This window comes from Chlamydotis macqueenii, chromosome 20 (genome assembly GCF_036417535.1).
Source record: "Chlamydotis macqueenii isolate bChlMac1 chromosome 20, bChlMac1.mat, whole genome shotgun sequence".
Taxonomy (NCBI): Eukaryota; Metazoa; Chordata; class Aves; order Otidiformes; family Otididae; genus Chlamydotis; species Chlamydotis macqueenii.
The window spans coordinates 11,579,176-11,607,107 of record NC_141575.1 but is presented as its reverse complement, the minus strand read 5'-3'; the positions used below and the strand labels follow the sequence as shown (position 1 = coordinate 11,607,107).

The following is a 27,932-nucleotide window of genomic DNA, read 5'->3' as shown; positions in this document are numbered from 1 at the left end:
AGGTTTCAAGAGAAACCATAAAGCTCACAGTCCAGCTTTGAGCTCTACAAGCCAGTTATGGTTATTTTGGAGATGTTTTTGTACGCAAGTTCCTCTTTCCTACTGAAAAGAGTAAGAATAATACCAAAATCCAACAGCCTGAATATTACAAACCATAATCCGAGTTACAGATCTGGGAACAGCGAAGGCTACCACGCTCTGGAGAGCAGGGCTGTGCTGGTGGAAGCTCATACTCCCCTCTACCTCAGGGCGAGCCCAGAAACAAGCTGTCAGCATGGAGACCATCCCGAGTCTTCCTCCTAATCCAAGCACAGCTCACAGGTACAGGCACTGCTGTGGGCAGGACTGCTGACCCAGCACTGGTGCCAGCCTAGCTCTTAAAACTATTCCCACCAAACTGTGACATCTGCACTGAATGCAACCTGCTTCACGACCCAGCACAGCGCGAAGACCTGTTCCCGTCAGAGGTGACGCTTCCCGTGGCCGCGTCTCTGGCACACTGTCCCTGCCAGTGCAGGGCTGGTGGACCCCGGCTTGCCAGGGTTTTATTCAGCTGTCAAGCTGCCAAGAATTTCCCGTGGTATGTGAGCAGCAGGAGGGAGACTGTTTTTACAAACGCTGTAACTCCCCTAAACATGACTGGAATTTCCATGGAGAATGACGGCGCAGATCTAGCCCAAACACTCTTCCCAAGGACTTCCAAAGGTCTGGAGCAATACACAGATGCGTACAAGCATCTCAGAAAAGACTGACACTCTTCTACACGAACAGCCAGTGACCTAGGTGTCAAAGTGGCCACCCCTGCCAAGGAAAACATACCAAATAAAAAGTTTTGTTCAAAACCTCTCTCCTCCCTTCTTCATCCCTGCCCATCAAAGCCGGTACCAGTTAGCCAGGCCCTTTTACTAACACATTAGCACCGCGGGTTGCATTGTCTTCTTCTCTCCACATGTGGGAATTCTGGTCTTGGCCCCTCAGTCAAGGCTGAAAAAGGAGCTCCCAAAGCCATGTAACTATGTCCCCATGAGCACACCTTCTCCTCAGTACCGATCTGTGTCCCTTCAAGAATGGGTCAAAAAAAAAAAAGGGGGGGAAATCCAAGAGACACAATCTATAGACTAAAAACTCCAAAGGCTGAAAATAACCAAGTGCAACAGTTTTCCCTCAAGGGAGTCTTCAAAGTGCCTTCCCAGCTGGAAAGTCTAAACACCGCTGCCTCCTCTTTAAGCAGGCTGCAAACAAACAACTGGCCTCAGCCGTGTCCCAGCTTGCCCCAAGGCTCCCTTCTTCCCAGGAAAAACAATGCCAGGCCAGCTCTTCCTGCAGCAGCCCCCTCTTCCCACAGCCCTTCAGACCTGAAGGCAGGGGCACATCACAACACGGCTTCGCCCACCACGTCAGTAACTCATCCTCCCACCAGGCCACACACGACTCGCTCTCGGAGGAGGTATGGCAAGATGCAGATGCAAACAGCACTGGCTGCCCTCAGGATAAGCGTTCGGTGCACAACACAGCTAACCTCCACCAAAGCTCGGCCACCCCTGGGACCAAGCCAAGGTGCCCTTGCTGTGCTCTGCAGAGGCAGCAGCCAAAATGTCTCCCCACTTGACACACAAGGTTGCCTTCACCAAAACTTTTCAGGTGCTCGCTGTGGCCACGAGTAACTGCTGCCTCCAAAAAGTCACCATGGAGAAAACTTAACAGCTTTTAAGAAGCTGCGGTTCTAGTGATTTGAACCAATGCCAAGGGGCCACTGCTGGTCAAGGGAGCTCCCCATCCACACCAGGTTGGGATGGATGCAATCTATGTCCCATAGAGAAGTACATGAGAGAAAACAAGGTCTTGCTGTATCCCTGAGACATTCTGCAGTAAGGCAGAAAACCATTCCTGCAGAGCTCATGAATCTAGAGGTTCCCAATGAGATAGAAATAGCAGAGGACGATTTGAACAATACAGACGTCTGTAATAGAAAAGGTGTAAACAGCCAAATTGGGTCACAGAGGAATAGCAGTGGAGCAGCAGGCAAAACAAAAATAGCAGGAAAGGAAAGAGAAATAAAAAATTCCTAAAATACATGAGAAGCAAACATACTGACAAGGAAACAAGAGAGCCATTGAGAGGAAAAAGGAGAAGAGCTGTGCAGAGGCAACCAGGGTAGGCCAGGGACTTCATGCAGCCCCAGAGGGGAAGGCACAGGCAGGAAAGAAGCCAGCTGAGCTACTCCACCACAGCAGCAAGGAGGGAAACAGGAAGATGACCGTCAGGAAATTACAACCATCTGCACTTAGGAACAGCAGCACCGGCTGTCAAGTTTCATGTTCATGCTGGAAAACAGGTGACAGGCCTGGCGTCTTCTTCCACCGCGGTGGATGGCTGCGGTGGACCGTCCTTCTCCATCCCCCCGCCCACCAGGCACTGTCTCCCTGCTCTGCCTCCAGCTCTTTCAGCTAGATGAGACTATTTTGGGACAGCAGTGAGTGTGGCAGGTGAAAAGGTGGTTCAGTAATTCCTGCACTGGGGAGGAGGGTGGATTCGTACAGCCCTGCACGAAGATGGAAGCAGTCCCTACTTCTCTTACTGCTCCCCGCTCCATCTCCACTGCCACCGCGGCAGCTCCTCTGAAGCCTGGTGCAGAGAGCAGCTGCTTGTCATTGTCCTCTCCCAGAGATTTCTCCTGCCTGTGACTTTCCACTCTCCCCCACTCCCCAAGATCCGCCCACCACAGAAGAGGCAGCTATGCCCACAGAAATCTGTCTGCAGCTTGAACAACATGGGGTTTGCACACACAGTAGAGGCATGATCTTTCATGTTGTGTTCCCTCTTAAACCCTCGATATCTCACTCTGCCCTGTCTTTCTCAGCCAAAAAAAATTTCGCGACAGGTAAGAAAGAGAAAAGCTAACTTAGACAAAACAAACCCTCTTTGCACAAGATGGTAAAAAAAGGATATTATGTCCAATACCTAAATAAGAAGCCCAGGATGCACATAGCCCAGCTCAGAAGACAGTAGGGCACAGTGTCAAAATTCAGAGCAAAGGGGCCAGAAGATGAGCCTGGAAAGACTCAGGGTAAATAAAACACTGATGGGCAGCAGAGCACCTACTGAAGAAGTGACAACAGAAGAGGCAACAGAAGCCTGGGAAGGAGTCTCCCTGCCCAGAGCTGGACACCACATGTCACTGGGTCAACGGAAAGGGCCCAGCAGCAGAGCCCATCTCCCCTCCAGCACGCACCAGGAGCGGGTGTACACTGCGATGGCCAGTTGCTACTGAGATGTTTCAGCTCAGGGCTGAGGATCTTCACCCCTCGCCTGCAGTGAAGTCAGTCCTGCTTCCTTCTGCAGACAGAAAGCCAAGACACATCTATGCTAACTCCAACTCTTCACCTATCAGAGAATGGGCTTGAATAAACAGCAGTTCAAAAAAGGTGGCATGGCTGTACTTTTTAATTACTACTTTTCTTTATTAACATTTTTATACCCACCCAAGGTAAGTTGGGTGCCCTCTGTAACCACCAAGGTTGGTAACTTACCTTTCCAATGGAAGCTGCGACTCTCCCCTAACATGACTACAGCAAAATCCAGGCGGCAGAGACCTCAGAAGGTCTCTGGTCTGACCTCCTGCTGCAAGCAGGGTCTGCTTTGAGCTCAGACTCGGTTACTTGGGACTTTGTCCAGGCAGGTCTTGAGAACCTCCAAGGATGCAGAAGATACACCCTCTCTGGACAGCCTGCTCCACAGCAAGGGGAAAATCTTTTCCTTCAGCACAGCCTCAGCCTCTTCTTTCCACTGTGTGCCCATTATCTGCCACTCTCCCGACAACAGGAGCTGCCTGGCTCCATCTTCCCGATCACCACTCACAGGGGCCAGCAGCCCCCCTGACACCACCTCCTCCCCTGGAGCACAGGCCCCGCTGCTGCCTCAGCCCCTCCTCACGGGCAGCGTCCTTCCTCGGGACAGGGACACACACCCACCCCACACTGCGCGTTTAAGGTGTAAAAACCCTACAAGGCACCAGAGAGGCGGACAGCACCCAGCACCTGCCCTGCAGCGGCCGAGGCAGCGGCAGCTCGGCTCACGGCCGCCGCCCTCTCCTCTCACCGCCCAGCTCCCGCGCGGCGCCACGGCCGAGCCCGCCCCGCCGCCGGCACCGCGCTCCCCTCACGGCGGGAGGCCGCCGCCGAACGCCCGCCGCGGCCCCTCCGCCCCGCGCGGCTCCCGCCCACCGCCGCCGCCATCTCCCCGGCGCGGGCCGCCCTCTGCCGGCCGCGCCGCGGCCCCGACCTGCGGGGAAGCGGCCGGCCGGCCCCTGGGCCCCTGCCCCGCCTGCACACACCGCCCGCGCCCCCAGTCCCCGCCTGCCAGGCCAGCAAAGCCCAGCCGCGCCCTCGAGGGGAGAGCGCCCGCGCAAGGGCCGGTGCTCCGCCAGGCACCCGCGGTGCTCGCACCCGCCAGGCCCCGGTCCCCCCTTACGCACGCCCAGCGCCATGAGTACTTACTGCCTTGTGAGGCTCCTTCCCCTGAGGCAGCTTCAGTGTCTGCAAAGAGAAAGAGCTGCGCTTAGATGTGACGGCCCACTCTGCCCCACGTCCAACAGCGCGGGGCTGCGCCTCAGCCGTCCCCTGCGCCTTGCTCCCTCACTGCTCCGCCGCGGCACCCCGCCATCGCGGCCTGCGACGCCTGGCCGAGAGCAGCTCCTCTGAGCTGCTGCCTCTGCAAAAGGTGCGGGCTCCCTCGGTGAGATGGCGGCTGCTGGCCAAGCTGGCTATGAACCGCTACCGGGGGCAGGCTGCAGGGCCAAACCGGGCCACCCTGCAGTCCTTAGAAAGAGCCTCCAAAACAGGGGCTCTCGTTTTCCGAGCTGGTGCAAGGACCTGGTTTCGGAACAGGATGAGTGGAAGGGACCCCTCTGCCCCGGCCCTGCACGCAGGGAGCCTGCTCTGAGGAGCTTCAGGGAGCCCTGAGAGGGCTTTGGAGAGGCACAGGGTGTGAGGGAGTGCCCGCCAGCGCCGCTCTCCCCCTGCAGCTGCCATTCTGTCCTGGTCTTACGGAAAGCACACGTGAAAAGATGGGGAAAAAAGCTCCGTCCGCTCTAACACGCAAGAAGCACACAGCAAAGTTCGCGTTCAAGCCCTAAATGAATGCAGTGGGCAAAGCCGCAAGCTGGAAAACAAAATCCAGCGTTACAAGGCAAGGATCACAAATGATTAGGATTTCCAAGCCATTTTGAAGTGTTTCATATTCATCCTAAATTGCGTACACTGTATGTCACATTATCTAATAACATAACTGCGTTTCAAAATATTCTGTATGTCTCTTGGAATCACGCTCGCATTGCTCTGCAAACCACAGCTGCAGAATGTCACAGCATTTTTGAATTTAAAATTTTCAGCCTTAAGTAGTGAACACTTTGTACTTAATTCCCTTATTTCTTAAAAATAATTAAAAAAAATTATTGTGGGTTTGTGAATTTCTACATTTCTACTTGATTAACCTGCTTGATTAGATCACTTTTCTAAGCAACGATATTAATTTGGCACAACTTCATAAACTGAGGGGCCAGCTCAGAAACCCTCAATATGATATGCAGAACCTCCACACTCAAACTCCTGTGTTTTTCCACAGCTGCTACTTGTTTGAATTACCACCTATCACTCAAGGAAAAAGCTAGCTGTGGCACAACAGAGTTCTGCAAAATGCCGTCCTGGCATTCACAGACAACGGCATAAATAAACCATAAAAGATATGTACCGTGCATGCACCAGGCCATTTCTGTCATTTAAATGGCTTTAAAAAGTACTTTAGTCAAACCTGACAAGAATCAAGCAACACACAAAGGTTTAAGGAGCAGCCATTTCTGAACTGTGCGAAGAAATGTTGTTACTCTTAGTCATAAGACTGACTGAAGTCTTAATGAATCAACCCCCCCCACCCCCAAAAAAAAATCCCCTAACAGCCCACTCTAAATCCCCTTTGGGCTGAGATCAAGTAATTACAGCCTTAAAACAAAAGACCGATTTCTGAGAAAGTTGCAAAAATAAGTGAGAGTAGGGAGGTCAGCAGGAGAGCTGGAAAACAAGCACGTTAACTCCTGTGTCTCAAGGAACTTTCTGCATCTCCTACAAAAATCTGCTGCAAACTGGGAAATGCACATAGCAAAAAAGGATGCTTGGGATGCAGCACAGAGGGCAAAGGATCCCCCCTATACCCCATGATCTTTCAGTAGCAGATAATCACACAAATGCAACCCAACTTTCTTGAGCTCAGAAACACCATCTCTCCTCAGGAACGGTTATTTCGCTATTAATTTTCAACTTCTCACCTCCAAATCATTTCAGTCACAGAACTGCTCCAACTCAGACTCCAAAAATGTGCACTTTGGAATAACGCGTTTTTCCACATTCACAACTCGAACGAGTCATCTTCCTTTTCATATTTTTGGAATCGAGCAGAACCCATTCTTGGAAAATATTAACTCAAAACTTGAAAAGCTTTTAGAAGCTTTTTAACAACTGGTGAAACTAGAAACTTCTCCTGAAGCAAACGATCCTACTCTAGTGCCTCAGCGCTCCTGCTGATGACGGTGGATCAGCCCCTCAGCCGGCACACCCATGCGTTCCCGCGTGGTAACGGAGAGCTGATCGGTTCAGAGGGAGGCAATGCAGCAACTAAATAATGTAAATAAATAATAAAGAAAAACAACTTGAGCAAAATCATCGTTCGGCCCAGAAAAGCTTATCTGGAAACAGAGAACTTCCACCAATTATGAGAACAGCGGCGATGTATCCTGCGAGGGTTAAACTTGAGCTTTGCTGTTTTCTTTCATTTGCTTTCTGAAGAATTCTCCTTTGGGTAAAAATCTCCCTTGCTTGGCCTCAGCCCAGAGGATTTTGAATTTACTTTCTGGAAGTCTAATAAAGTAATTTCAGCCTTTTTCTTTTTTTTGAGATCTCTAAAAGTGAAATAATTTTCCTGACTCAAAACATGCGGATGTTTTGCTGCCCATGTTGCTTCCATACGACCCGGCCATACAAAACAAAACTTTCTAGCTGACTAACTCCTGAGGGGAATCCAAACCTTTTAATGACTTAAAAACCCCACACAGCTAAGCAAAAAGCACTGCAAGCAACACATTTTTAAGGCCTGGGCTGCATGTAGGCAAAGCAGTAACTGTCGTTAGCGCCGATGGCTGGGACCGAGCCGTCCACTGCCACCAGGAATGTGCAGCCTTTCTGCTCCAGCCGAACTCCAGCAGCTCCGCAGGAGGAAGGAGCCGGATCCTGCGGGGCTGCGCAGCAGCTCACAAAGGAGCCTTTCAGCTCCACAACATAACTTGTTTTGTTGGGTTTCTTCTATACTTTTTTTGTGCGTTTTGGGAAGGCAAAGGGGAAGGAACACAACCTTTTCATTTCTTCCTTGATAAAACATAGTGAGTAAATTTCTTACCTACGTTTCTGATTCTTTGCAGAACCCTTTACGCAGGGTTTTCGGCTCTCACAGCAGAGCAGAAAGGGAGCTTGCCCCTGTGAGGCCACGTCTTGAAGAAGAGCTGCCTCAACCCTTTGCGCTTGCAAACTTCCAGGAGATCAAACGATCCCTGAAATTCTCCAGCTGATGCAGAGCACCACAGGGAAGGCTCAATAAACTATAAAAATTCCCCATTTTCCAATAAGAAATCACCCATTCCTGACAGCAGACAAGAAAAAAAAATCAGCCTAAAGAGCACAGGTCACCTCCAACACAGCTTCTCCACCATGGAGATCTATTGAGGAAGCAGGTGCAGTTATAAAAAAAAAATTAGGAAATCTCTCCTCAAAATGAGCATTACAAAGAAAAAGGTGATGTCACCAGTGCGAGAGTCCTGATGTGGACTCTCCTGGCTCATAGGATGAGAAGAAATGTTAAGTGTTGCATAGGGCAAAACAAGCAATGGACAAGTGAGGACCAACTGCAAGAGCAGCGGACAACCAATGCCCACCCACGCAGGCCGTGAGCTGCAAGCCCCAGACTCCCCTGCTGCACCTCCAGACTGGACACTGAGATGTACAAAAACCAGCTTAGAAATAACCTCGTTCAAAGCAAGGACACCCTGGGACCTCCAAACCTCCTGTTCTGGGGACAGAAGTTGGGTCACTGAAGGATGACAGCGGGGCTGGCTAGACAAGACGGTTCTGCCCCAAAGGTCCAAACCAGATCAACACAAATACTGTCTGCTGTCCCGTGGGCTGAACTGTTTGCACCACCAGTTCTGTCCATCTGCAGGACCAACCCACAGCTTCGCCAAAGACCATCAGTGACACAGGAACAGGACAAGAAAGCAAAAAGTGGAGGGCTACTCAAGGAGAAGGGGTGTATCCTTCGGCAAATCACAAACAGCAGGTATTTCTGCCTGAATGCCCAAAAAGCCACGGAAGAAAGCCCCTAAAGAGAAAAAAAAGGGGCCTAAGTTTGCTCTAGCTACTCAGATGCTGAGCTGGTGAATTAACTCAGGACCAGTCAAACTTTCAGGGAAAGGCAGACGTTACGTGACTGACGGGTGGCCCAGACCTCGGGGAAACCACAGCTGATGTTTGCAAATGGCAAAGAGAGAATGCCAGGTCCTCCCACTGCAATTTGGCTCCTTCCTTGCCCAGCCAAAATGGAACGGCTAAAAGATTCAAGAGCTGAGTTTCTGGCACATAATAGGCCAAGGGAGCTCAATTTTCCTGCTTCGAGACAAGCAGACCTGGGCGAGCTGGCTTGCCAGTGCGCTGGGGTTTTATCCAAGACAGGGACTGAAGATAGGCAGGGAGAACACGCAAAGCGCAGAATCACATCCTCGGTGTACGCACAACCACCGCGTGATCTCACGACTGCTGTGATGGCGCTGTATCAGCCACTCCTTTACATGAAAACTTAGATACACGTGGCAATAAAAGCATCTTTCACAAAAAGTGAAAGTCCTGCACTCATGCTGTTTCCAGCACTGTTACTGGTGCAGTTCTGCGTATGATTCTCACTGGATAACACCCCACAGGAAATTCCTCCAGATAATCCTTTCTTTTCCCTAACTCCAGGTTACACGCACATTCGATGGGACATGACTTCTCCGCAGACAGGTACAATTCCGACTGCCAGCTCAGGTTCTGTTTCTGGTTCTGAGAGAACCACATTTACAGAGTTGCATCAAATTCTCCGTCTGATTTCCTGTTGAGGAGTGTATGTGAATAAACATCTCATTTTGATTTTTATTGTCTTAAGGTAATTCAAATGCACTTTAAATGTTACTACTACCTGCATCAATTTACAGCAACATAAAATGACATTTTCTAAGTTTCATGTATATAAATTGTGCTTCTCCAGCACCGATGCGAAAATTACTAATAAATTTCCACACTTAAAATTTGGAAAATACCCATCTTCTATAGGCACAGATTAAAAAGGCTTTGGAAGCAAAAGGTAAAGTCATGTCTCCTCAGTTCATGACGAATGATGGCTATCAATTATACATGTGTATGCCGATGCCTCCAGACCATTTGATATATAGCTCGATTTCATCATCAAAATACAAATAAATGTATAAATACAAATCAACTGGATCACACACCAGGAGGTGGCCTCACACTAATATAGCTCCTAACCTTCCAGCTGAATTAAAGACCTTGGGGAAGAGAAGTAAAATAAAAGCAATCTGTGTCCCAAATCCAAATACTGCAGTTATTACTGCAAAACTATTGCAGTGCTGTGATGCAACAGTACAGCATTCTGCATGTCAGCAAGTCACCGCCACTCACTATTCTTTTATGGATTTTTTTCTTAAACTGCAGTGGAACTACTTCGCAGTTACATTTAAAGGACTTTTAGGAATTTTGTTGGTATTTAGAAAGGAATACCAGCACTGAAAAACAGTTCTGCATGTATCCAAGGATAGAGAAGCAGCTCTGTGACAAACAGCACACGAGAAATACGCACCCTTGCAGTTAAAGGATGTACTGTGAGATTGTGAAAAACTCTGAGACTTTTCAGCTGTGCATTCTGACTTCTGAGAGTTCACACATTTAAAATTTAATATTGTATTACCCTTCATTATTCCTAGATTTTCAAACTTTTCTCTGGGAGTTTCCTTTATGCCCCTGCAGAGGTTCCAGTCAATCGTTCTATTGCAGACTGCGTGCGCTGATATGCTGCTTACAGCTGAAGAGCTAAAGCAGATGCTCCTGCAAGGCTGACACACAGACTTCAGCGCTCAACTCAGGTGAGAGAAAATAAAATCACTGAAAGTGATTCAAGTTCCCGTTTTCCTGTTATTTCAGATATGTACTTCTCCAAATTACACAAACTACGCTAATTGTACAAAACACCAAGCAAAACTTTCCCATTTCGGCCATCAAGCACCATCGGATCGGATAGACTTACAGAGAACTGAAGTAAAAGTCACTCCTGACTAGGCACGACATGCTTCACACAAACCGTGCGTTTGGGAAGTGACCTCACCTGACAGCAGGTGTACGGGGTTGGTTCAATATCATTTTGATTTTAACAGAAAAACACAGCAGTTCAGCAGTGCCAATATCTGACCTGGTATTCTCCCATCCTGACCCAACAGGGAAGGACTAAAGCATCCAGCTCGGCAGGAGCGCGCGGCGCCTCGGGGACGTGCCCGCCCCAGCTGGGATGTGCTGTCTGCCAGGGGAACGTTTGGATGCGCGGCTCTCCCAGCACACAGCGACGCTCCCAGAGAGCCGGTGCAGTAAATGCTGCACCGACCACCAGAGCTGCTCCTGACCTCAGGAGAAATATCGCTGAGGGAGAAAGCCACAAAGTTTAGCTCCAGAATTCCTCCTATGAGGGGGCCACACGAAAGTCGCATTACTGATGAACAGAGAAGCAGCACAGACCTTCAAGACCTTCCTGAAAAGTCCCTGAACCAGAATGTTACCCCAGGATTCCCCCAGATTTGAGCAGGAGTGAGATACCTCTATGTGCTCGCACGTGGGTCTGGAAACAGTTGTAATACTTGTATTTCTTCCCACATATTCCACACTCGTAAGACCCTGAAAAACAAGACAGAGAAGTACACATCACCATATTAGATCAGGAAAAACAGCCTCACCGCATACTGATCCATAAACTGGGGACAAAAGAATGCCATTTGCAGCAAAGTAATTTTTGGAAGGTTCATGGAGATAAATGCAGGAAATCACTATCCCAGACTGAATTCTTTTTTCAGCCTTATTTCAGATTCCTTGGCATATTACCCTGGACTTACATTTTCAGTATGACTTTATAACTTTGCTAACATGAAAGGGCCACTCTCAAAATAGCCTGACTTATAATTTTATAATAATGACTAATATTTCCTACGGTCAAAAATAACCTTGAATTACTTTTCAGTACGTTCCTAGTATATGGGAAAAAAAAGCTTTTCAACTGAAAAAAGAAGGCAGTATGTTATCTTGAGGCAAAGAGTTTTCAAAATTTCTCAAGAAATGCACAATGTACAAATTTCTCAAGAAACCCACAGAGATTTGGTAAATATCCACCCAGAGGAAACCAAATAGATACAAATAGAACTTTTGACCTTTTTAAGGAAAAGCACATGACCACAGTAGTCCTTCTTCTCAATTTGTGTCTCTAATTCCAGAAAACACACATCTGCAAACAGTCATTTCAAATGAAACCAGAGAAACAGAGCTGGGAGAATTGTTTGTAATGATGAAATTATGCAATGAATTTAGCCTCCTCTGTTTGTTGGACAGGCAGACAGAAATTTCCTCAGATTTGTTATTTAAGTTGATTCAAACTTTTTTTTCCTCACCACCCCAACTTGGTGAACAGGCTATAAATTCACCTTTCAAGCTCCCACTTGTAAGATGTATTGCAATCCTTAGCTGTCCATCAGCAGCTAAGTTACTGTGGTCCTACCTGTGCTCCTCAGCAGGGCCAGAGCAGCACTTACTGGAAAAGGAGGTGGGAGCAAGAAGGGCTGAATAGTATTTTGTGTGAACGTCCGTTCCACGGACGCTTCCTCACGCAACCTTGAAACAGTCTCTTCCTGACCACGCAAAATAGTAAAACTCAGGGATGAGCCACAGACAAGAACACAACATCCACACACACATCCACATAAATATTCCCAAACGCCATTTTCCAGCGATACTTACCCAGCGATACGCAAAGTCAGCTCCTTCCAGGAACAAATCCAACTGTGTTTTTTCAACATGCTATACCCATGTTCCTTTTTTCCCTTCCCATGCCCTGTTGCTTACAGCCTGGGAAGAAAACAACCCTCCTTCCAGTTCGTAACAGCGCTGAGTTCCCTGCGCATCCCTGTTAGCGTCGCTCGGGACTGGGGAAGCTGCTTTGTCACTGACGCTGAAAGAGGCAATGAGCTACAGACCGACACACGACAGTACACATCTGAAAAAATACCCTACAGTTCTGATAGTACAGCCAGTTGGCTACGTCTGATCTGATCTACAGCCTTTCAATTATCGCAGCTCATTATATTTTATATTTACACACACGGGACAGTCATCACCCGTGGTGGTCACTCCACGCAGGCTTTTCTAAGTGAAATCCTGGATACCAGCAAGTCAGTATCTGCCAGCCCTCACTCTCCATGCTCAAGGATTGATTCTGTTCATCACCAGCCTCCCAAATTCCCTCCCAACAGCTGTTCCAGCTGGAGCCCCACAGAGGCACCGCCAGAAGACGAGCTCACTCACCAGCACTCAGGCCCCACCAACCAGTAACCCTGGGCAACAGCTGACGCTCAGCTGTACCAACGGCCAAATCCGACTGACGCCCACCCATACCCCGCAACAGCACCGCATGCACACAGAGCACGGGGAAAACAGATAAAACAGCGAGTGGCTCTAGGTTGAAATTTTTTCCCTGTTTTTCTTATATTCCTCCCTTCCTCTGGAGATAGTCTACAGCACATAAATGCATTTGGTTGTGCAGAAGTTCTTCAAGAAGAGTATGACCTATACAAGTAGCTATGTAGTGCCTTCCCTCTCCAAACGGTGCTGCAGCCCTCATGCAAGGGGCTGTCCCTGGAAAGCAGGGGCAGGAGAGAAAGGCAGGAGAGGGACCGACGAGTCCCACTGTGCTTTTGCACAGTTGTCCTGAAGCACCCTGGTCAGGCTGGAGTCATCCTCTTTGAGGTACCTCTACCCATCTCCTACGTGTGACAGCGGAGCACTGCCCCAAGATGGCAGTGGGTTTGTGGAGGCTGTAAGGGAGGTGCATTACAGACCTACAGTTCTGCAGGCACCGAGACAACTCAACAGCCACAACTGCGTACTCAGCGCACCAAGATCTAGGGGACAGAGGCACAGATCCTCGTATCAGAGAAAGGAGGGATGACTTGCCGCAGCCTGGAACGCTGGCCCAGGCTGCCCAGAGAGGCGGTGGATGCCCCATCCCTGGAAACATTCCAGGCCAGGTTGGCCGGGGCTCTGAGCAACCTGATCTGGTTGGAGATGTCCCTGCTCCTGGCAGGGGGGTTGGACGGGGTGGCCTTGAAAGGTCCCTTCCCACCCAAACCATCCTGTGATTTTGTGATTGTATAAATGTGTTATCAGAGTGGGGTAAGGATGAACTGGAAAAAAACCCAGAAGCATCGCCGTGTGTTAAGGCCTTACAAAGAACATGCTGTGGTCACTGCCACCATGGTCATGGTTTATTTGGGGCTTTGCTCACATCAGGACGTGTCATGCGGGTTAAAGCTGTTTGTAGCAGGAGGGGAGAGGGGGAAGGCTTTTGGTTAGTTGGTGCATTCAGGTTTGCCAGGCTTTTCCTGAGCCTGGCAGTTGGAATTTGGGCAACACACCCATTGCATCCAGAGCTTTCCCTTGCTCCCTGATCCCTGGTTAGACTTGCACACTCTTCCATCACATACCGGATGTGTATCTCAATGCATGGTCAAAAATCCAGGTCCCTGAATATCGATTTCGTGTATATCCAACGGGAGAGCCACGTTCCACTGCTTTTCCATCTAAATTGTGCAAAAAAAAAATCAGAAGAGAGCCCTTAAAGTGGATGCATTTCCAAAGAATAATGATGGCTGAAGCCTATTAAAAATTTCCAAGGCCCATCTGCCCCTGTGGCTTGGTAACAAGACGCCAGAGGTCACCCAGTTTCGTAAGGCTTCCGCAGCTCTGTTTTATTTGGTACAACTAAAATTATGTGTGCTGAGCAGCTCAGCAACCAAGACATCAGCATTGCAGCATGGATCAAGCACGTGCATGCTAGGCTGGCAGTCTCAAAGCAGAAGGATTCACTCTTCACTTTGTCTCAGAAACATTTCTGATTCGATGCACTACTTGAAAAATCCTCTCCAAAATGTTTCTTGTGAAGCACAGACAAGTGAGAGCCCAGTTTCCTACAAAACTTCCAATCAACTCACAGATAACTCAGTCCTCCAAAACACAACTACTGACCCGATGGCACTCCCAGCTTTAGAAAATGATCCACATCAGCCAAACAGTCTCTCCCCCTTTCTCTTTGATTTGCAATGCCAAGTGCAATCTTCTTTTCCTCTCCTTTCTAGATAGCTTCACGGTGGACTTCTCTCCCTTTCTGCCCCTGACACTCCTGCCCTGAGAAGTGTGTTGGACCTCTTCAAATGACTCTGGCCCAAGGCCAGCACGTGAAGCTAGCACGAAAAAAAAGAAGAAAAGAACAGGAAATAGTGCATCTCACAGCTGTGCAGTGCCAGAAACACACCAGCTACGTGGCAGGGAGACCCAGCCGCACGACGGAGGGTGCAGGTCGGTGGACGGTGAGGAGCGTGGGGTCCGCAGCAGCAGTTATCAGTCTGCTGCTGACAGGGTTCTGAGTTAGAGCCAACCACTCCGTTGGCCATCCCAAAGCTTTCTTTGCCTGGGATGCCCGGAGGGGGACACCACGGGGCTTGCAAGACTTCTGCAGAAAAGCAGATGGAAGGGAAATGGTCCAAAACCACAACCATCAGCACTGGCTCCTCAGCCGGGACTGCAGCCACTGCCACCACCCATCCCGCCTCACTGCACCCGCGGTCATCCATCGTGGGGTTTGGGTGCTCCGAACGCATGAAACAGAGTCTAGAGAAGTCTGAAGTGCAGGGAGAGACGTGTGAACGTGTAAGCAAACAGCAGGAAGCACACACAAGGCCTAATCTGGTGAAACCACTACAAGCAAAGAGCAGCGACTGAGCTGGGAATCCCTGCTATAAATGGCTCCAAGTAACAACTGAAAATATAAATACAGCACGCGCCTGCAGGAGCTGTGTGACTCAGAAAAGAGACATAAATTTTCTAACGAGTGTTTCGGCCCAGCCCCGGAGCTGAGCCCTGCAGGAAAGCTGTCGCTTGAAGCCAGGTGTGCCCCGCACCTCTCAGCCCCGCGGCCCCGGCTCAGCCTCCCGTTTAACTGACCCCCTCCAGCACACCAGCAAAGGAAACGGTCTGGGGGCCGGCATTTCCATTCGAGGGAGAGCGATTCATTGACTCCTGACTCACCACTTCATCCGGCATCATGAGTGACTGTAACAAATAACCACTTTCCACACCTCCAATCTCTGCTTCCCTGATGGAGGCAAATAAAATCTTACCAAAGCCTCGCCTTTCTGCACGGCTGAAGTGATTTACATACAGGGCTACCAGATCACGTCAGGAGAAAGGCTTCAGGGAGGAAAACTCCTGGAAGCACTGGTGAGCAGCAGCAGAGAGCACAAAGCCAGACGTTGGAGGCACCAGCGTCTTCAGCCGTTCACAATCTCGGGCTCTCCCGGAGCAGCAGCCGAATCGCCAGCAAAGCAGCAGGTGTGGGGTGTTCTTGTGCGAGCTGCACAGATGTCTGCAGCGGTGAAACAGTGCCTGGCTGCGGTTTCTGCGGGGGGACGGAGGGGTCCTGAAGAACTGACTGGGAGCCAGTTCAATAAACTACACGGAACTGGTATCTGGGCAGCACGGTCAGTGCACACAGAGCGCAGCACTGGGTGGCCAAACAGGAAAGTAATTCCGAGCCAGCTCCCCACCAAACAGGAGTTACATGGATGGCGGATGAACGGGGGCACTTACAGGGCTCTTTTCACAAAGGAATCGGCCCTCAAGTGCCAATCGCCTCAGGACCAAGTTGCCTTTAAAGAAATCCAACGCAGGGCTATAAAATAACAAATATGATGCACAGTTCATTGGAAAAGCCCCTCCAGAAAGACGTTCTCCGGTTTATTTTCTATGGCTCTCAACCACCACTTGTTAGCTGGTAAATAACTCTGTCTCTCCTGGCGGTGCCTGTACGTTGAACCGTGTCCCCCTCACCCCAGCCTTTCCCCCACTCTCCACAGGTACAACATGTTGGTGTACATCCAAGTTTGCCAACAGCAAAAACCTGCTCCCCACTTCGCACACCAACACAGCCAACCTCAGCTAGAAACCACCATTCCAGGGGGACATCATCTGCCGAGCGGCCGCTGCTGCCCAGCCAGGAGCCATGGGGACAACGGGGTCCTACATCACAGTCCCAGTCTGCAGGTGCTTTCACCAAGGGCTGGTGACCACAGTCGAAGGAGAAGCTCCTACTGCCTCCGATCAGTAGTCATCTCTCCACCCATCCCTCCCAGGGTGCCAGGGACATCTCTGTATTTGAGTTGCCATTGCAGTGACCAACATCTGAAGAGCAGTGGGGACACAAAACCTCTAAACATACACAGAATATGTACTCCAAATTACAAGATCTTTAAGTTGGAACTATTTAAGGACTTTCTAGGCTTTCCCTAGATGTTTTGTCTCTGTATGAACAGCAGTGATCTCCAACTCTGCCATTCTTAGTGGCTGTCCTCCTGGGGAAGGGAGGACAATGACGTTCCCAGGACAGTCACCAGCTAACAGCACCTTCCAGGGTTTCTTTCCAACAGTGTGGACAATGATCAAGCAAAAACCAGGAGAAAATCTAACATCAGTACCTCTTTTCTCTCTCTGCTGCAAGACAAACCAACCCCAAAAGCAAAGGTGGGCAGCCCAAACTAACTTTCTCCTGAGTCCATTGAAGAAAACATGGTCCAACTGCTCCTTCTTCTTTGTATGAGCAACTGCCTTTGGCTCTCAGAGTCACTGCTGGGACCTGCTCCACGTTGGAGCCAATGGCTCAGTCCCTTTAGCAAGATCCCGCAGAAAGCCCTTTCCCTGGAGTGGGAGGAGAGGACAGTCTGATGTCCACAGCAAAGAAAAGAAAAAGCTTCTCCTCATGACAGCTTGGGGTGGGTGGGGCTAAGAAGTACTGTTTTGGAAGTGGAAGTCAGAATTATTCCCACAATGTAACCAGCGATCAGAAAAACAAACAAACAGCAACCTGTAAAACCTGGTTTTGAGCTACATCTAATTATTCACAGAAAGCAGCCGCATTCCTCAAAACATTTCAGCTTTTTCTCAGGCGTTCCTCCTGAGTGCCTCCTCATCTGCACCCCCTATACTTGCCACCAGCCCAATTCACCAGGAATTTTGCACGTGACTGACGGGCAAGTCAGTTAACACATCAGAAGAAGACCATAAGCTGCTCCTTACAGTTACTGTGATCCTGGTTGAGTCTTTAGGGGTGACCAGATACAAACAGATAGCAAAACTTAAAGAAGGTCAATAATCCTGAGCCAGCGCCCTGAGACTGATCTCCACCTCAGCTCCGGTCCCTCCGGCAGAGCCGAGCTTCCAGGAAGAGCTCTCCAGAGATTCATTCCTCTCCGCAACATCACGGACTCGGGGAACCGACTGATGTGGCGCATTACCCCATAGCTTACCGAGCGTCTGCTGGTTGCGGACCCCACCTATGACCACGCAGATCTCTGCGGGCACGTCTCCCGGCCCATCTTTTATGTTCTTCTTGGAATCTTTGGTGTCATCCTGCCAGATTACCTCTTCGATGTAGTCATCTGGTACCTCTGTTTTCACTTTCACCTCAGTCATCATTCCAGCCTCTTCACTGGGTGAGGACTGAGATGTCACCGAATCGGAGCCCTCCGCTTTTGGGCTCCGCGGGCTCCTCTTCAAACACTCCCTGAATGGGGGGAAAAGAGGAGAAAACATGAATTCTCATTGTCAAACACTCATTTTCTCATCGCTAGAACATAATTAAAGGTACCTGCTTTTAATGTAATTCATTTAAAATAAGTATGGGTAGGTATACTTATCTGTCATATATGGTAAGTAATTAAAATTTAACCAGAAAACATAATAAAACCATTTGCTACTAACAAAAATAATCTTCATCATCATAAACAACAGTAGCAGTCAAACAGGCTGAGCCACTGAATGAGCACAGAATTTCACCTGGCTCCTCGCAGGCCAGGAGCACAACTCCAGCAGTCCTGACATCAAGGATTACGCCAAGACCAGTCTGTACTCGCAGAGGAAACACCATGCGCTCCTGACATTTTCATTTGGAGCTACCTCCGCCCTTGGGTGCTCTCCATGGGTTAATCTACTGTCACATACTCTCATCCTATGGTATCTGCGTGGCCTTATTTAACATACATCATAGAATCATGGAACCGTTTGGGTGGGAAGGGAGTGTTAAAGCCCACCCAGTCCAACCCCCCTGCCAGGAGCAGGGACATCTCCAACCAGATCAGGTTGCTCAGAGCCCCGGCCGACCTGGCCTGGAATGTTTCCAGGGATGGGGCATCCACCGCCTCTCTGGGCAACCTGGGCCAGCACCTCACCACCCTCACAGTGAAGAATTTCTTCCTTATTTCTAATTTCTATCAACCCTCTTCCAGTTTAAAGCCATTACCCCTCCTTGTGTCACTACACACCCTTGTCAAGAGTCCCCCTCCAGCTTCCCATCACACGGTGATGATCGAAGGGGACTGTATGCAGTCCTGTATGTATATATACTGTATGCAGTATAATATTTAGGGAGACTATTCCGTTACGGACAGACACAAGTATCAGAGATGACAGAGAACGCGTGATGGACGGGGAAGGGCAGAGGGGAGGAAGGAGGGGTCCCGTGTATTTTGAAACACGAGGGAAATAGTGTGTGTTTTCATCTTGGAAAGAGAAAGCTGGAAATCCATGGGAGAAAACAACCTAAAGAAGGAAATATTCCAAACCGCTTAAAAGAAGGAAGGGAACTGGGCGCTCCAAAGCTGTAAATCATCATCATCATCTGCTGTGACGGCAAAAGGCAGAGGGACTTTGAGCGCGACAAACGACAGAACCAGGTAAGCAGCCAGAGCCTATCTCCTTTTCCAAATGCACCGTCCCGCCACGCCTTACGGGCTCCCTGTTTTTAAGACTGGTCAGTGATAAATCCCAACGTGCCATGCAAAGGGCACTGCTTGTTCACTCTGTGCAGAAACCAGAACTGCATATCCAGCCACAGCTCAGACTGCCCCGAAACACAGACTTTAAAGGCCGCGACACGTTTAGAGCCATGTAAACACTGCGAACAGCAGAAGGCGTTTGAAAACGTTTTAAGCAGAAGTAACAGACAAAATTCAGTGAAAAATAGGCTGAACTTACGGCTGAGCGTTATTAGACCCTGCAACAGGGAAAGAGAAGGAAATCCCATAGAAAGTCAGAACAAAATATGAGTGAAATGTCAGAAAGCTAACAGTTGCAATGGTTTCTGATGCTGGCTGAGGAGCTGGTAGAGAAATCAAAATGCTGCAACTAAAGGGGAAAGCGCCCAGCGGGCCATCCTGGGAGGATGGGGACGAGAGGAGCAGACGAACGGAGAGAACGATACTGCCCAACCTCCTGCACAGACATGTGCTTGCTATTTCAAAATGGGCCGGTCACAGCCAAGCACCAGATATTTATCAGTCATGCCTTCGTTCTCATTATGGAACAAAATGTACAATTAATAGCACCTAAACAGGGACAATTAGCCCTGACTTGCCTCCCCGCTCATCCCCATCCTCCTCACACTCTCCCCACGCTCCCCAAACCACACAGGGCTTTCACAGTGAGAAAGATGAATGAAGATGGAGAAGATGTGGTTGAAAGCTGGGCGATCTCTGTGGCAATATTATTGGATGTCCAAAAGATCCATCAATCTCACCCGCCAGCGGCGTGGCTCAGCACACGTCCTAACGCCACAGGAAAGGCAGCAGCCAGGAGCATGAGTACGAAACATTCGGCAATCAGAAAAGGGTGGGATTAACTGCAGATCAATCAAACCGAGAAGGTGTGAAATGCAAGCCACCGATACAGGCACTGAAAGCCAAAGGGTGGAAAGAAAAACCATCCCTCCTTCGCTGAGGACAGTGGAGGAAGATCCAAATCATTCCAGTACGATTCCCACCGGCAGGCAAAAAGGTGAAAGCAGTCAGTGAAAAGTCAGCTTTGCTCCTAAAATGAAGGCAAAACGGCTCAGGTACAGATGGACCAGCAGCCTGCACTCGCCAACCCTGGACAAAACAACATGAAAATCAATGCAGAAGCCAGGCGATGTGGAACTAAAAGCTCATACAACCAGCAGCAAGGCGAAGGGTGCGGCTTTATGAGGAGATTCTAAACTGGGTACGAGCGTAAGAGACCTTCCAGTGGCACCCGGCTCTGCATCGGGTCACGTTCCGACACAAACCAATCAGCAGTACACGGCACGAAGCAAGCAACGGACCACGCGCTGCAAGGGACAACGCCGTCCCGCGATGGGCACTGCTCCCGAGTAGAGGCATTTCCACAGGGCCCCTGAAGTGGCTGGTGTGGGGCAGATTTATTAAAGCTCTGGAATTACATTTAACATCATGAGGAGAAACTCTTCAGCAGGGCCTGTTGTGACAGGACAAGGGGTAACAGTTTCAAAACAGAGGGAGGTAGATTCAGATTAGATATTAGGAAAAAATTTTTTACATTGAGGGTGGTGGAGCACTGTCCCAGGTTGCCCAGAAAGGTGGTGGATGCCCCATCCCTGGAAACATTCCAGGCCAGGTTGGCCAGGGCTCTGAGCAACCTGATCTGGTTGGAGATGTCCCTGCTCCTGGCAGGGGGGTTGGGCTGGGTGGGCTTCAGAGGTTCCTTCCCACCCAAACCATTCCGTGATTCTGTGATCACTGCTGCTAAACATTACAGGTAACCCATGGAGAGGTGGAGAGCAACACCTGTGAAAGGGACACAAACACCAGTGGATCCATCACTCCGTAAGCTGGCTCTGCCCAAGCCGGACAGCTGTAGCATAGTCAAATGTGTCCAGGCACGTGGATACACCCATGAAGAGCACACATGAAGAGCACCCATGTGCTCAGCCATAACGCCAGCGGCCGGGCCGTGCTGCGGCCACGCAGAGCCAGGCTCTGACCTAAAGGACTAAAGCAATCCTTACGGATCTGAAAGCGAATACGGAGATAATTTTCTCCCTGTACGAAGCTGCAGTGAAGGCAGACCCAGCGCGCTGCAGACAGACTGAGCACCCTCCTTTTTAAAAGGTGATCAGAAAAGCGGGAGGAGGTTCAAAAAAGAGGCACTGAAATGGTTCCAGACTGGGAGAAGATGCTTTATGGTCTGGAAGACCAAACAACTTCAATTTTTTCTCATGCCAAAAAGAAGACTGAGAGGTTATTTGATTGCAGCATATGATTGTCTTCATGGGGAGAAAATACTGTCTTTCCTTAATTTGGCAGGGAAGAGTAGAGTACGAGCTCATCGCTGGAAGGTGGGACCAGCTGAAATGAGGCATCAAATATTAGCACGGGTCGTGGTCCACTGGAACAACCACTTCCCAGAGGATGTGCTCAGGGAGAACAAATATCTCCAAGTCTTCAAACCCCAAGTATCCGTGTCTGGCCGGCCCTGGGTTACTGGGCTCAGTACAGGTGTGCACTGGCGAGACAGTGGCCTGAAGCTGAAGGAACGTGTCAATTATTAGACCAGACTGATGAACCCTCAAAAACTTCACACTCGCTGACTTTCTGTATCCATCTCTGCCAAGAAAGTAACTTCCCAACTGGGCTGTCTGCTCTTAGGCGGGACCTAAGCCTGCAACCATGAATTGAAAGCAATGTTGTTCTTCCGACATCGCCCTGTCTGTTATAAGCAGGTACTCGGTGCACAGAAGGACACTGGCCCCAAATATTCTAGCAGCTGTCTTCTGCGTCACTTCACAGTACAGCAGCTCTGAAAGGAGCCTGCAAATCCTCTCAAAAACAGCATAAGCAAAACTATCAAAACCAGCACCACTGGAGTTTTACAACAATCTTACAACAATTTTACCACAAACAGTTACCTGCTTCTGATGCTTTCTAGGAGAGAAGAAAGCTGCAGCCAGCAGGTTCTGGGTACAGAATGGGTGCAGATGCACCCACCGCGTGTGCCAGGGAGGTGACCCACAGCCCCCCCACGCTCCCCGGCATCACACGCAGGGCCAGGCTCTGCCCGGTGACGCAGCAGAGAGGTCTGCGCAAACCCACGTCCCGCTCGGATCCCAGGGAAAGGGCTCTCAGGTGACGAAAAGGGAATACATTATTAGTATTAAGATTTTTTTTGAGATTATGTGTATGTATACAAATAAAAATGAATCTATAGATATACACGTGTGTGTGTGTGTGTGTGTGTGTTTGTGCATACAAGAAGAGCCGATACTGGCATTTCTGGCAGCATCCCCTTGTCGCACCCCACTCCCACCCCTTCGGCCGCCGCAGCCCCGGGCCGCACATTCTCTGCTGACACCCTGAGGTGCCAGCGTTTTATTGCGTGAGCCAGGTCCTGTACACGGGGCCCCGGCACCCAGACTGCCTGAGCCAAAACACAGGGAACACCATCCCCGAACGCAAGCTTCGTTCTTGACCCACACCAGGACCACGCTGGGAGTCAGTCCCACGCCACCCCAGAGCAGATTTAATTACCTCTCCATTGCTTTTTCCCTTAAGGAGGAAGAGCTGTGTCCTTGTCTCACTCTTACTATTTGGTATCTCACAGAGATGTTCTAGCCACTGGCTGATGTCAAGCTTTAGCCGAAGCTCAACTGCAGACTCCTCCAGCTCCATGTCCAGAGGAACACCATGGATTTGCAGAATACCTTAAAATAAACGAATCAAACAGCAACACGGTTGCAGCCCGCCTTCCTTCTCCCCTGGACGTGCAATGCAGGGGACAGAGGAGTCAGCAGCCCGTGATGACTTCATGCGATGCACGAGAGGAGCGTCACTGTCTGTGGTAACAGCAGGTGAAGGTGATGGACCCCGTTACCTTCTGTGCGTGTGGAGAGTATCTCCTTCATCTCTGTCCTTACAGCCTCCAAAGCACTGATGGACAGATCAAACAGGAGAACTTGTCTGAAGACAACAAAACAGGATCCTGAGAGGCGACGGGATTGACTCTGAGTGGCCTCTTGCTAGCTGTGACAGAGCGAGCGGTCCCCACCAGCACAGTGTCGCAGCGACTGTCACTCGCACAGTGATTGTCCAGTGACAGTTCAACTTCTCATTCTGCTTGGACAGCGCAACCAAAAAGTTCCTCAGGCTCGAAGAGGGGTCCCTTTCCAGGCCAGGAGGCGCAGGGCTGACAGGGAGCTGCTGCTGCTGCTGGCCATACACCCGACGGCGCGGCACTGAAGCCCCTCGGTGCAGGTCTGAGCTCTCACAAAGCCCACCTGGTGCTTCTGCTAGGGCTCCACAGCTTTCAAGAGAAGAAGGCAGCAGCAATAGTGGAAGACAGCTCTACCAGCAGGAACTAGCATCACTTCCTTCTGGTCCCATGTGAGGTTCAGTTGGTGCTCCTGCGACTGGAGCTAAACCAGGATCAGGCCAGGCTTCATGGGTCTGGAGCTCAGTTCCCACTTTGCTGACGTGATGCTGTGCCAACCTCTGTGTATTTGTCCCCCGGGTGCAGGCGGAAGCTGGGCTGAAGGAACAACCCTCATGGGACAGCAGAGTTTGAGGGCGCTTGGTCTGGCTGGGGAAACAGTGCCAACACCACGGAGCAAAACTGGAAAGAAAAGGAAATTCCCGACACTGGAAAGCTTCAGACAGGACGAAGCCTTCAGCCACTGCAGAACCGGGTTTCGCTCAGAAGACAGCATTCACCAGTCTCCATCAGACACGGCATCAGGCCAGGAGGGGACACACATGCTGACCCCAGAGAGGTGACCCAATAAAGCAGCACTTCTTTACCACCCCTGGGGTCCTTGGGTGCTGCAGCCTTTGCAAGCCTTCGCTGCGCTTGCTCAGTGTTGTGCCAAATTCTGCCTCCCCTGCTTCTGAGCAGCACACAGAGCCTCCAACTAGAGATGGGGATAAAACAGCAGCAGATCCAGAACATACTTCTCCAGAAAGTCCCCGAGAGCCACGGTGACAGAGAACATGCTGCCCCGTCTCCAGACCTGGCTCTGTCATTCCTCTCAGCTTGCAGCACCACGCCAGAGCTGGTGCACAGGTGCCGGGAAGGCGCCAAGAAGAGGATGAGTAAGAACAGGAGTGAATTTTTAGTTGTGCAGATCCCAAGCCTGGAAGTAAGCCAAGTCTTACCGGCTTTGGGTGGGGGCACACAGAGAGAAGAGGACATCGGCTAAGTCAAAGAGTGGTACTTGTTCCTGGAAGCAGAAGTACTCCCCAAGGCGACCCATGAGGTGACCACGTCTCCGAGTGCTGTGACGGGAAGGCACGGAGCTCGCACTGTGCTCTCGCAGAGATCAGCCCCATCTGGATTCCTGCGGGCAGTGCTGGTACCAGTGATGTGGTCAGAGCCTCCACTTGGTGGAGACAGCAGCGCACAAGAACTTAGGGAGAACCTACCACAGGTCAGGTCCCACTGCTGGGTACCTGCAGCCATCTGCCCTGTGGTGGCTCTGAATGCAGTCCCCGGCCTCATGCCATCACTTTTTGGGTGAAATAATGCAATTTTACAGGGTTTAAGTGTGGCCTTCCAAGGATCAGCTGCAGTTCCCTCTGCAAGTCCAGCCTGCATTTATCATCCATGGAAAGAGGGCATTCTTCAAACAAAGCACTGTCTGCCCAGGACAGAAACTGCTCAGAGGAATCAGAGCAGAGCGCGAGGCACACCTGGCTTAACCCACCTCCTTCCACAGGGCGCATCTAACTCCTTCTCCATGTCTTTGAGCTTTCCTGGGGAAGACCAGCCTCCTTTACTGTTTAATGTCTCGTCTCTACTGAGTTGCGGAGCTCAATCCACGGGCTCTTCCTGGCCGAGGAGAGGAGGCAGAAGCCGTGGGATCACGCTCTGCTCGCGCCGGCACTCAGTGGCGTGCCTGGCTGCTCCCACAGGGGAGGTACCGCTTCGCTCTCCAGAACAGACTCTGTGGATTTTAGGCATTTAAGAGGCAAACAAACATCGCACTTGCGTGTATCGCTCCTGTGACTAAGTAGGCCACACCGCCAATTACTGTACTACCAGCTCCGGCAGCTCACAACGCTCATTTCAACATTGCTGCCTGCTTTGATCATCAGACTTTCATCTTCTGACGATGTTACGGCCACTTTCATGTCAAATACCAGCATGTGAAGGCAGAAGAGGTTTAAGGAGGCCGTGATGAAGACTTGATTGAGGGGAACTGGAAAGGAAGGGGTAAAAAGGGGTTCCTGGACCCATTTGGGTGCAGCTTCCCTTGGTCCTGCACCCACGACAGTTCATGAAGGCCCTAGGCTTCAGCACGGACGGATGATGCCGTGAGGGAACATGGACAAAAACGACCACGCAAGGTCCAGTTCTGGCTATAAAGCTGGAGTAGCCTGAATGATGTCTCACTGGCATCAATGTAAACGCAACACAAGGGCAACGCAAGGTCTTCCAGACGGAAGGACAGAAAGGAAAGGGCCGACGTTCACACTGCTCTGCTCTGCGGGTAACACTCTCCCCATCGAGCTAGCGGCCCCATGTCCAGCGGAAGAGAGAAAGGCATCGTGGTGCCATTCCATCTTTGGAGAGTGTTTCGTTCTGGCTGTGATGAGCGGAATCAGCAGCGACTGAAAGCGAAAGGGGCCTGTCAGCTGCTGCAGCCAGAAGAAACTCGCGTTTGCAGTTTGCTTTTTCTGATGTGGAGTAGCATTCTCATAAATAATGAAAGTGACTAAAAGCTACTTAAAAAACACACACTCCTCCCTCATGAAAGAATGAGAAAAAACCCCAATTATGAAAGGACATTTCTTCCAGCTAGAAATAATTTGTCATGTAATTCTCTGAAGACAGCAACAGAAACATGCGTGTTCTGTGCTCCCTTCTGAGGGATCTGTGACTGCCTATGCACTCGGCTGGCTCCTAATGAGGCTATTTTTGTAGCACACATCCTGCTGAGCTTTTGGGGAGGGGCAAAGTGAGATCAGTGAAGAACCAGTCTTCAATGTCAGCTCCTGTGTATTTTCTCCTCCAAAGGAGAGGAAAAGGAAACAAATCTGGAGGAGAACATACCGCTCTGAATCAACACCTACAGACAAAGCTCTTCCGCCCCAGCAGCAAACGTGGAACATCTTCAGTTTGTTCCTGGATGCTACTCAAGCTGGAAGAACCAGAGACACATCACCAAAGCCTTGACAGCACCAGTGATGGTGACACCCAACTCTCCCTTGGCTGAGCATGCTGTGCCCACTTACACTACACAAACACACTCTTAGAATCACAGAACCATTACGGTTGGAAAAGACCTCTAAGATCATGAAGTCCAACTGGCAACCCAACACCACCATGTCCGCTAAACCATGTCCCGAAGTGCCACGTCTACACGTTCTTTGAACACCTCCAGGGATGGTGACTCCACCACTGCCCTGGGCAGCCTGTTCCAGTGCCCGATCACTCTGTCAGTAAAGAGGTGTTTCCTAATATCCAACCAAAACCTCCCCTAATGCAACTTGAGGCCATTTCCTTTCATCCTGTCACAAGTTACTTAGGAGAAGAGATCAACATCCTCCTCATTACACCCTCCTTTCAGGCAGTTGTAGAGAGCGATGAGGTCTCCCCTCAGCCTCCTCTTCTCCAGAGTAAACAATCCCAGTTCCCTCAGCCGCTCCTCATCAGACTGGTGCTCCAGACCCCTCACCAGCTTCTCGTACAGTTCTTGGTACACTCTTCTGGTCTGCAGGACAGAAGAGGTTCAGAAGAATGCAGTGATGAGGACCATGCAGTGAGCACCTGCAGGAACATGCTTTGCAGAGCCCACCAGGACAGCATCGTCGGTATGATGTTACAACTTCTCTTCTTGAAGCCAATGTGCAGCTGGTTTGTCCCATGCCAAATTAAAAGGCCTCGTCAGAAAGGAAAGGAAGCAAAAAATGGAGGAGGTTGAAACTGGGCTACATTTACAGATGGCTGCCATGGTTTTAAAAGAACCAGAAGGTTCCTGCCATGACTGGAGCTAAGGGAAGCAGAATGGACAGAACAGATGTAAATGAAGTCTCCTTTTACATGGAGATTATGCATGGAGAGACAGAAAAAGAAAGATGTAAATTTAAAATCTGCTTGTCTGATAAATTATGTGTGGTGGACTCCCCCTCCCCATAGCTCTCATTTGCTCCCTGGGGCAGCCCCACTGTGTGGGCACCGTGCCTACACCAGGAGGAGGGAGGTGGAGCAGGTCAGGAAGCAGAGGAACCGCCTGGTGTCCTTCACCAGGGACATCTCTTTCACAGACATTACTTGGCAAAAAGACTTTCAAGTTCAGGGTTAAAAGGGAGAAAAGATGGGAGCTATTTTTTTCCAGTGTTACAGCTGAACACTTTTCTTCCCATCTCTATGCTTCTTGCTTCAGCTTTCAGATGTTCCCTTGCAGACCTGAAAGCCAAAGAGACCGACCTACTCACCAAAGGCAACCTCCTGTGTCACGGCTCACAGAGCCGTTCCTCTCCCCAAACTCCATCTGCAGCTCGAGCCAGTGCCTCTTTCATGAGGTCATCTTGATTTTGACGCATAAAGCACTGGAGTAACCATCACACTTCGGAGTTCCTCCTCTGAGCAATTATTTTCCAAAACAGGCACCATACTTCCAGCGTGGATTGCTGCCTCGAGCCAGTGAGCCACAATCCACCT

The 27,932-nt window shown here is 50.1% G+C and overlaps 1 protein-coding gene across 2 annotated transcripts in view; it reads right to left on the bottom strand.

Annotated features, from left to right (window-relative positions):
• The window catches only part of ZNF618 (zinc finger protein 618), a 157,959-nt gene that overhangs the window by 52,442 nt on the left and 77,585 nt on the right, over window positions 1–27,932 (bottom strand). Inside the window, exons 3-6 of one of the 2 annotated variants that reach the window (XM_086763639.1) lie at window positions 17,756–18,012; window positions 13,883–13,978; window positions 10,953–11,030; window positions 4,497–4,535 (exon numbers count right to left, since the gene is read on the bottom strand). In XM_086763639.1, the coding sequence (XP_086619765.1) occupies window positions 4,497–4,535; window positions 10,953–11,030; window positions 13,883–13,978; window positions 17,756–18,012 (470 nt within the window). The remainder of the gene's footprint in view (window positions 1–4,496; window positions 4,536–10,952; window positions 11,031–13,882; window positions 13,979–17,755; window positions 18,013–27,932) is intronic. The other variant, XM_086763640.1, reaches the window with a different exon arrangement.